General features: G+C 53.1%; 1 protein-coding gene across 1 annotated transcript; it reads left to right on the forward strand.

Annotated features, from left to right (window-relative positions):
• Nucleotides 1–262: 262 nt before the first annotated feature.
• On the forward strand, nt 263–9,173 carry LOC135887982 (zinc finger protein RFP-like). Its single transcript, XM_065415789.1, has 7 exons — nt 263–694; nt 3,039–3,134; nt 3,738–3,968; nt 4,607–4,629; nt 5,336–5,451; nt 7,097–7,156; nt 8,656–9,173. The coding sequence occupies exons 1-7, from the start codon at nt 278–280 to the stop codon at nt 9,171–9,173; spliced, it is 1,461 nt and encodes a 486-aa protein (XP_065271861.1). The 5' UTR covers nt 263–277.
• The last annotated feature ends 1,317 nt before the right edge of the window (nt 9,174–10,490 follow it).

Raw genomic sequence — 10,490 nt, forward strand, 5'->3', positions numbered from 1 at the left:
CAGTGACCCTCCACACCAGCACAGGGGCTGATTGCAGGCCGCGAGCCCTTTGGGGTTTAAATTACAGGCTAATTTCACTGAAAGTTACCTGCCATGGGTGTGACTGTTTATTTTTTCACTAAAGCCTCCAGGGGTGAAATTGGCTGGGTCCTTCCTGCTCAGCAAACAGCAGGAGTCATATTAAGGAAAGGAAACACCCCCTTGCTGCTGCAGGCGGGGCATAGTGTGAATTCAGGAATTTGAAACAAAGACTGTTACAAACTGCCCAGAGGGAGCCATGGCTGCAGAGAACCCCGTGGAAAGTCTCCAGGAGGAAGCGAAATGTCCCATCTGTCTGGAGTACTTCACAGAACCTGTCACTCTGGAGTGTGGGCACAATTTCTGCCGAGCCTGCATCAGCCAGTGCTGGGAGGGATCCGATAAAGCTGCCTCGTGCCCTCAGTGCAGAGAAACTGTGCAACAAAGAAACCTCAGGCCCAACAGGCAGCTGGCAAACATGGTAGAAATCGCCAAGCGGCTGAATTTTCAGACAGCAAAGGGAGCAGGAGGGGACAGGGTGTGTGGGGAACACCAGGAGACTCTGAAACTGTTCTGTGAAGAGGATCAAACCCCCATCTGTGTGGTGTGCGACAGATCCCGGGCTCATCACGCTCACATGGTGGTTCCCATACAGGAGGCTGCCCAGGAGTACAAGGTAGGGAATTGCTGTCATCTTTAATGGGTTAACTTTTGGGTTTAGTTACAGGCTAATTTCACCTAGAGTTACCTGTCACAGGTGTGACTCTTCATCCAGCTCTGTAAAGTCTTCTTTCACAAAATTAATGATCTGGCAGTGTGGCAACAGAGACAAAATATCAAGTCTTGAAAGCAGGATCTACCCCAGCCCTTCCCCAAGACCCCCCCACCCCTCCCTAAAGCCCCACTCACTCCATACCCCCCTCTCTCCATTGCTCGCTCTCCGCCACCCTCACTGTCTTTCACTGGTCTGGGGCAGGGGGTTCGGGTTTGGATGGGGGTGCAGGTGCAGGCTCCAGACAGAGGCTGAGGGGTTCACAGTGTGGGAGGGGGCTCTGGGCTGGGACAGAGTGTTGGGGTGCAGGAGTGGGTATGGGGTGCTGGCTCAGGGAGCAGGGTCAGGGCTGCGGCAGGAGGGGGTATGGGGTGCTGGCTTCTGCCAGGCGGCACTGACTTACCTCAGGCAGCTCATGGTGGACAGTGCAGCAGGGCTAACACGGGTTCCCAACCTACCACAGCCCTACACCACTCCTGGAAGGGGCCAATGTGCCCCTGTGGCCCCTGGCAGGGTGCATGTGGCTCTCTGTGCTGCCCCTCTCTGCAGGCACCACTCCCATATCTCCCATTGGCCACAGTTCCATTTCCAGCCAATGGGAGCTGCAGGGGTGGTGCTTGCAGGGAGGAGACAGGTGCAGAGAACCCGGCCCTCACCACAGCCTGCGGGGGCATGGTGGCTGCTTCTGGGAGTGCTGTACAGTTGGGGCAGGCAACGGGCAACTCCACTGCCCCACCAGAGATCACGATCAACTGGGAGAGTCTACAGGATCGACTAGGTGACCGCTGGTCTAGGTAGACAGAAGGTGGGAAGGAAAACTGAGGCACAGAGCGGGGCAGCAAGTTGCCCACATTCACCCAGCATGTCAGTGACAGAGCTTAGCATAAAACCCAGATCTCCCCAGACCCAGTCCAAGACCTGAACGACTTTGACATGCTGCCATCTTAGCATCAGCCCCACCCAGTGATGAAGTGTGTCCGTTAGGAGGTAGAGATGCCTTGATAAAGGTCCCAGGCCCAGCAGGGAGAGGAGGTTTCTCACTGGGATTCTGAAATCCTGTGTTGCTCCATGAGGGGTTAAGCTCAGATGCTGCCGCCAGCACTAGAGGAGATCACTGGGCTAAACACTGTGTGGGACCCCGAACACCTAGAGTCTGCACACAAAAGGGCTCCACACAGCTCAGGTCCATGCCAAGTGCCACTGGGATTACACTGGATTGTAGCAAAACTAACTCCAGGCTGGAGCTGACCTGTCTGACCTGTTCTGTTGTGTACGTGGGCAAGGACCAGCCAGAGTGGTTCCATTAGTCCCACCAGGCAGCTTTTTGAAATCTCCCAGAATGCACTGCTTCTGTGATCTTTTCCAGGGAACGGGACCATTGGGTACCTGCCCAGGGGGCATTGCCACAGAAAAGGTTTAGGACAGCACTGGGGAAACCCCAACCGTTCTTTATACAAATCTGCATCATGTCTAATTAGGGTGGTCACTGAGGCATGCCCAGAACATAGGACATGCCCACGCCTGCCTGCATGGGCCCGTCCTCGCCAGTATCAGTCACCCTGCATGGGTCCCCACTGCTTTTTTTACCGTGTTCCCACCTGCATCACTCTGCATGAAGGTGCCACCCCAGACCCGCCCCCATCCTCACAGGTGTCCTCCTGCATCCTCAGTCTCCTCCTCTCCCTTTTGCACCAGACAAAGCCACGTCCAGTGCCGAGTCCCTACTGGACGGGGATAGTGCTCCACAACACTGGGAGCTTCCAACCAGAAGAATGGCCTCCTGACGTCTCATGGGGTTTGCTCTGGTGCTTAAACCAGCTCTTCCCATCCAGTGCAGTCCCCAGGGCTTCAGGCTGAACTCCCAGCCCATATTTAAACCCTGGTGGCTTCTGGGATTTGTATCACTTGGTTCATTAAACCTTCTACAAAACAGGTTTATTGATTCACCCCCATGTGACTCCAGTGCCTGTTATGCGCTGTACCACTAATCAATTCACAAATACCAGTAAAGCTTGGTTATAATTGAGATCTCTCTCTAATTACTAAAAAGACTGAATCTCAATAGGTAATAAGTCGGAATGTGACACACTCCCAGTCTCCATTAATGAGGTTTCATCTCCTTGGTGGCCCTGATGTCACAAAGCGATTAGAACCACAGTCATCTTAGGTTTCGGGTGGAGAAACACCCACTTCCAAGCACTTCTCAACTATCCAGATGAAACCTCCCAAATCATTTCTGATTCTTCAGGAAAGAATCCAGGCCCATTTGAAGACTCTGAAGGAAGAGAGAGAAAAGCTGCTGGGATTGAAAGCGACTGGAGAGAGGAATAGCCGGGAGTATCTGGTAGGTGCCTGTTGTTACTAACCAGCAGGGACTGGCAGTGGGAGGTCTGTTTGGAGGCAGACCCCTGTGTGGCCTTGGTGAACATGGGCTTGTGTGTGTTTCTCCATGATCATGGATTGCTGGATTAGATTCTTGTGTAGACAAGCCCTAAGCTTCCATTGCAGTTAATGAGTTAATGCCTAGCCCTTGTGGCTTTCTCAGAAATCCCCCCAAGTGAACTGAATGTCCCCGTGAAGTGCTGTCCGCTGTGTCTGGTCACTTTGTGCATTTTTTAAATGTTTGTTTCTTTTAACTCCCCTGGTGTCTCTGTCAGTGTAGTGCTGAGTCCTGCCCCCTGCTGCTGTGGGTCTGAATGCCCAGAGACCATAAATAACAGAATATGCTGACCATGACAGACATGGAAATATCCCTTTCAGAGGGCTACCGGGGCCAAAGGGGAAGGTGTGAGAGAATCTCCTGCCTAGTACACACAGGGTGGAGTCAAACGTCAGAAATCTTATGATTTTCAAAGAAATTCAGCCTCCTGCACACTCAGGTCTCCACGAAAGTACCCTGGGATCCATCCATATGTCCCTGACCAGCCCTTGCCCTATTTTCATACAGAAACAAATACAAACCGAGAGGCAGAAGATTGTGTCTGAATTTCAGCGACTGCGGCAGTTCCTGGAGGAACAAGAGCGACTCCTGCTGGCCCAGCTGGACAAACTGGATGAGGAGATTGTGAGGATCCAGGATGAAAATGTCAGTAAACTCTCTGAGCAGATTTCCCATCTCAGCGAGCTGATCAGTGAGCTGGAGGGGAAGTGTCAGAAGCCAGCGAGTGAATTCCTGCAGGTGAGACTGAATGAGAAACCTAGGTGGGTGCTCCAGGGCAGCCAGCTTCCCTGCTCAGTGCTGCCCGCCAGCTGCCCTGCCGATCAACTCCTCCCCCTCCCTCCAGCGCCTCCTGTCTGCTGCGATCAGCTGTTCCACGGTGTGCAGGGGACACTAGGAGGGAAGGGGAGGAGCAGGGAGGGAGTGTGCTCATAAGAGGATGCTCAGAAGAGGCATGGTGGGGGTGGAGTGTGAGCGAGAAGAGTTGGGCTGGGGTGTATCATTGGCGGAAGGGGTATAGTGGGGGTGTGCATGGGGTTGAGCATCCCCAGGCACAATTGGAAACCAGCACCTGTCTTTAGAAACATGCCAGATCCCCACACATGGAAGGGAGGGTTCCTGAATCACAAGCACTGGAGTCCAGCAGTTGGAGACCATGGTGTAACTCGGTGTGTGCATTGCTGACATGTGAATAACTATTATTCTTTGCAGAGTCACAGACATAGAGATAAGAGAGATGGAAGAGCCCCATTAGCTCAGGAAATCCATGACCGTCAACCAGGGCAGGGCCTCTCTGGCCATATTTGCAAAATCTCTTATCTGGAAACCCGTGTGTGTGTCAGAGGGGACTTAAATTCTTTTGTCTCTCTCTCCTCTAGGATGTCAGAAACACCTTGAGCAGGTACGTGGCTCTCTCTCACTCCCCCTCACACTTCGCAATGCTGGGAAAGAGGTTGGTAGTGATGTTAGTAAGGCATCTCCCCAGGGCTCTACAGCAAAATGTGTGGGGAAGATCAAATGTTGGATACGAATCTCTCTGATCAACTTCATCCTGAGCTTCGCACCCTTGTATAGAAGACTCTGGAATTTTTCATTCAGTGGAGAAGACTGACCTCAAGTATTTCCTAGAGATGTCACCTCCCCGAGGGACTGGCTGCCTCAGGATTTTGGGGATGGACTATGGGCCTGCCACTGCTGGGGCACTAGTCACTGTTCAGCCCGGGGCAGCAGCGGTCAAGAGTCTTTCCCACCTGAGGGCCATTTGGAGACCCGTGTGGAATGAGCTGGGGAGGAGAGAGTTGGTGTCTCAGTCTAGTTCCTATAGGGCAGATTTCTACAGCACTTTACCTGGGAACCTCCTGTCCCTCAGAGCATGGAGACCATGGAGTGAGTTGGTCACAGAGACTCAATTCTTCTTTTGTTCCCAGAGCTGATCTCTCCAGGCCAGAGTTGAAGAATGTTAATGATTCCTTTGAAGGGAAGGCTGTACAACCATGGGCTGTGTTCCACCTGCTCTGAGACTGGGAGAAGACGAGGAATTCTAACTCCAGGCATATCAGAGCAGCGACTCACTAGCCAGAACTTATAATGAAATTGTTTCTCTCCAGGTGTCAGAAGGGGAAGTTCCAGCAGCCAGAGGAGATTTCTCTTGAACTGGAAGAGCAAGTCAGTGTTTTCTCCTGGAAAATGATTGTGCTATTGGAGACTCTGGTGAAGTTCAAAGGTACCTAGAAGGGATCTAGGAGTAGAAATTGGGATGAGCCTCTGAGACTGAGGGAGGAGAGTGGCTCTGGCCAATTGGTTCACAATTAGATGATGCTTCTATTTAATTGTTGGGTGAGAATGTCACGCACTTGGGGTCCAAGTCACCAAGGTTGATTAATTCAAACCTTTATTTTTACCAAAAATATGTCTTGCCATGACAATTACTGTTAAAGAAAGAAGTGACTCAGACTCATAGACTTTAAGGCCAAAAGGGACCATCGTGATCATCCAGTCTGACCTCCTGCACATTGCAGGTCACAGAACCTCACCCACTAACTCCTGTAATAGACCCCAACCTCTGGCCAAGTTACTGGAGTTCTCAAATCATGATTTAAAGACTTCTAGTTGGAGAGAATCCACCATTGACACTAGTTTAAATCTGCAAGTGACCCAGGCCCCATGCTGCAGAGGAAGGCAGAAAACCCCCCAGGGTCTCTGCCAATCTGACTTTGGAAGAAATTCCTTCCCGACCCCAAATATCATGGTCAGTTATATACCAAGCATTTTGGCAAGAGACATCAGCGAGACATGTCGCAAAGAATTCTCTATAACTCAGAGCCCTGCCCATCTACTGCCCCATTACCAGCCATTGGGCACATTTCTCAAAGGTGGACCCAGTCCATCACAGTGCTCTGGTCCCATACGGCAGCTAGTCATGGCCAAATAGGCTGTAGGGAAGGAGAAATCCCAGCCCCCATGGTCAGAGATCCCTCCAGCACAGGAGCCTCTGGTGCCTCCTCCACAGCAGCTGCAGGCACAAGGCGTGTTCCTGAGAGGGTTGGGAATGCGGTGGGGTTGGTGAGGGCGGGTGGAAGAGGGAAGGAGTGGATAAGGGATAGAAGGACATGGGCAGTGTAAAGCTGGGCCTCTGACACTCTGCTCCCTGGGCAGGACACATGGGGACCATTGTCATAGGGATCGAACTGGCTGGATTCAAAACTTCCTCAGCCTGTGCCAAGGTCTGCACCGGCCCCTGCAGCCACTGAATAGCAGAGTCACCCCTCTCCTGCTGGTACAGGGGTGAATTTGTCCAATTGAGTCAACCTTCCCCCACCTCAATTTCCACATTTATAAAACTATTTTACTATTATTTCTATTTCTGCCTATGGAGGATGAGGCCCAGTCGAGCTACTCTCTGTAGAGACACTGAATAAACTGACCCAAGAACTCACAATTAGAGCCAGGATTTCACAAAATCTCAATATCTCATTCGTGTCAAAGGGACCAATGTGGGCAAAGTTACTTTTACTCCAAAGTCTTTGCAGGCTCTGGGTCTAGGTTACGGCAAAAGGCAGTAAGTGAATGAGACAAACCAACTGGAGTCTGAAGGGAGGGAGGGGATGAGGAGGGTAAAGTAAATCTCACTTACAGATTGTCTGTCCTGGGATGGTTGTGAGGCTGCAAGAATGTTGGTTCCATTGCTGGGAGATGCCTGAATGAGAGAGGAAAGAGACGGTTTCAGACCTTTTTATATTAAATATCGGAGTGTTTATTGGTGTGTTTCTCTGTCATAATGAAAAGACAGTTCTAGGAATTGAGAGTGGGGACGCTGTTATAAATATGAAAGCCTGAAATCTCGTCTCCTTTCTCCTTCCCCACTCCAGACACTCTGACGTCTGTACTGGAGACAAAAAGAGGAGGTTCCCTAGGAACATTCAGACAGGGTGAGTTTGCAGCTGGAGATTGTCTTTAAATGATCACAGAACGTCTTAATGAGATTGTAGCTAAAGTTACCCACCAAACCGATACCCACCCTGACACACACAGCCCTAAAAACAACACACTGACCAGTGAGGGGCTCCCACACTGAAGTCACACAAACACTCCTGACACCAACCTTAGTGCTGAGTTCATGCCCACGCTGCTGAACAGAAAAACTCTCCCTGAGCAGCATGTGAACAGAGCTCTCTGCCCTGAGGGCTGACACATCCCTCTGCTTTACTATGGTGCAGGGGGTCTCCCCCAACATCCGGCCTTTCCTTCGGGCAGGGCTGGGCTCTCCCATTGGAGCTGCTCCCTACCTCCTGGACTGGGGAGATGCTTTCCCTGTGAGGCTGGCAGCTCCTCCCTTCTCTCTGGGCTGGGGATGGGGCTACCCCACCCAATGCCACCTCCTACTCTCTGCTCTTAAGCAGCTCTTCCCCAATGCTGCACCTTCTTCTCTGTTCCCTGGCCTGGGAGTGGGACCACCCCACCCAATGACATTTCCTACTCTGTTTTCTTAATTGGCTCTTCCTACCCTGGCTGGGGAGTGGAGGCTGCATAAGGGGAGGAAGCTTCCCTCTGGGGTTCAAAGTTGGTACCTGCCTCCTCTGCTCCCTCCTCACCAAAACCTTCCTTGCTGTGTCTCTGATGCTGGGAATGGAGCATCCCCAGTAAAGGGAGCAGGGAGCTGAAGCCTCAGCAAGCAAATGAAAAACTAATGAAGTGGATGCTATTACATGGACTGGGGAACTGCAGTGACGTCCCTGCTCAATCTCAGGTGCCCAGGACAGAGGCAGCTCCCTGGGATCCAGGCCTGTCCCAGCCAGGACGGGGCTGCTGTGGAGTGTGAGAAATGGTCTCAGCCTCCCAGAGGTGAAAGTAAGCTGGTACAGTACGGCGTACCGGAAAGAGCCAGTACGCCGTACCGAACAACACCGGCTTCCACAGCGGGGATTTAAAGGGCTCCCGGCTCCCCGCAGCGGCAGGGAGCTCCGAGCCCTTTAAATCTGGGCCGCAGCTCCGGCAAGGCTCGGGGCTCCCCGCAGCTGCGGGAGCCTGGAGCCCTTTAAATCCCGGCCCCAGCCCGGCAGCCGGGCTCAGGCGGGGACTCAAAAGGCCCGGAGCTCCCGTGGCTGTGGGGAGACCCAAGCCCTTTAAATCCCCCCGCAGGTCCGGGGGCCAGGCTGGGGCCCGGATTTAAAGGGCCCGGAGCTCCGTGGCGGCGGGAGCCCCGGGTTGATTTAAAGGCTCTGGGACTCCCAGCCCCAGCCGGTGCTCCAGGGCCTTTAAATCTTGAGAGGCCCCGCCTCTTCCGGTTGAGGCCACGCCTCTTCTGGATGAGGCCACACACCCCTCAGGACTCCGACAGTACCGGTAAGTCCTGTAAGTTACTGTCACCCCTGAAGCCTCCCCAAAGGCTAAGCTCTGCCCCTCATGTTCTGATTCTCTCTCTACCCAGCAAATGTGACTCTGGATCCAGACACGGCTCATTCCATCCTCGTCCTGTCTGAGGATCGGAAAAGTGTGAGATGGGGAGACACATGGCAGCGACTGCCCAACAACTCTGAGAGATTTGACTCTTGGGCCTGTGTGCTGGGCTGTGAGGGATTCACCTCGGGGAGACATTGCTGGGAGGTGGAGGTGGAGGGTGGGCGATACTGGGCTGTGGGGGTGGCCAGAGAGTCTGTGGGGAGGAAGGGACGGGTCAACCGTAGCCCTGGGGGGGGGATCTGGGCTGTGGAGCAGTGGGGGGATCAGTTCCAAGCTCTCACCTCCCCTGTGACCCCCCTGCCCCTGAGCTGGGCCCCCAGCAGGATCCGGGTTTGTCTGGACTGTGACCGGGGGCAGGTGACATTTATCGATGCTGGTGACGAGGCCCCGATCTTCACTTTCCCGCCGGGCTCCGTCCCTGGGGAGAGAATCCGACCCTGGCTCTGGGTGTGTGACACAGACACCCGGTTCCGACTGTGTCCCTGAGACATGCGGGGGAGGGGGGAAGAATATCCCACTGGGGAACTGGAAATCAGCCTATCTAGCCTCATAGACCCCAGTCTCTCTGACCATGGAGGACTCCCATCTGCCCAGCCCCTGGCTCCTCATCTCTATCACCTGTGGAAGCCCCTCCCCTTCCTTGCAGCCCCAGGGATGGGAGGGGGAGGAGGAGGGGGAAGAACCCCTGGGGCTGCAGGAGGGGCAGAGGGGCCCAGAGGAGCAGAGATGGGGTCTGGGCAGGGGGCAGAACTAACAGCTGGGCTGGAGACAGGCAGAGGTGGGGATGGCAGGGACACAGCATGAATCAATCAGGGTTTTGGGGGTTGGGGAGAAGCAGCAGCAGGGAGCATTTTGTACAGATCTGTGGGATTAGATCTCATTGGGGTGTCTCAGCCAGAGCGCCTACTGCAGGAGCCCAAGTCACCTTCCCCTGTAACTACAGGACAGCTGGTAACCACGTAATTGTCACAAAAGGGGAGGGGGGAGATGGGTGCAGATTGACCAAAAAAAACCCCTCCTAAGGCGTTTCTTGCTGGAATGAGGTAGGTACCTGCCTCGCTCCACAGGAAAGGGGGGCGGGGGTGAGAAGCAGGAGCTGGTTTTGCTGCTATCACCTGCTTTTAGCTCCATGGTGAGAGCACTCAGCTGTCACCTGGGAGACCCCTGTTCAGTTCTCCCATCAAGCTGTGTACAGCAGCTCAGGAACATGAGTACCAACCTCAGGGCAAACAGTTATAAACCAGAGCACAAACCTCCCACTGGTTGTGTGTCCTGTATTTAGATTTCACCTACTTGGTATCAAGTGAGAACACTCAAGCACTAGAACAGCCTGAACATGGAGTCACACACAGTCCCCTTGGGTTCTCCGGTCTATCTTGCTGCTTTTCTGCCTCCTCCCCTGCTGCATCTCCCTGATCCCCCTGCCGGGGCAGCCACATTGCCAGCCACATAGTCAGAGCAGCTACTGATCACAGGTGTCTATGGTTGAAGCCAACAGCTGCTCGATCCCAGCGACAGAGCTGGATTAAGGTTATGAGGGACCTACGGCTAATGCGAGGGAAGAGCCTAAGTAGAAATTACATATTGCAAAAAAAAAATTATGTCATCAAACATTTCTCTCCATACATATTTACATAATATTTATTTATGTAAAATTAGCAAATTTACTGTACTCTGATGACACTCAATTCTTCCAACAGAGGCTTCTGAGTAAGAGGTAGAACAAGGGATGCTCCGCTGTCTTTTTCTTAGGCCTCCTTCCTCCTAGGTCAGGGGTAGGCAAACTTTTTGGCCTGAGGGCCA

The sequence above is a fragment of the Emys orbicularis genome, chromosome 13 (assembly GCF_028017835.1).
Source record: "Emys orbicularis isolate rEmyOrb1 chromosome 13, rEmyOrb1.hap1, whole genome shotgun sequence".
Classification (NCBI taxonomy): Eukaryota; Metazoa; Chordata; order Testudines; family Emydidae; genus Emys; species Emys orbicularis.

Excerpts from the sequence above, each read along its gene's own strand:
- LOC135887982 (XM_065415789.1), top strand. The coding sequence starts at position 278 with ATGGCTGCAGAGAACCCCGTGGAAAGTCTCCAGGAGGAAGCGAAATGT. Across the intron at positions 5,452-7,096 it reads GACTCTGGTGAAGTTCAAAG|ACACTCTGACGTCTGTACTG; the intron begins GTACCTAGAAGG and ends TCCCCACTCCAG. Across the intron at positions 7,157-8,655 it reads CCTAGGAACATTCAGACAGG|CAAATGTGACTCTGGATCCA; the intron begins GTGAGTTTGCAG and ends CTCTCTACCCAG.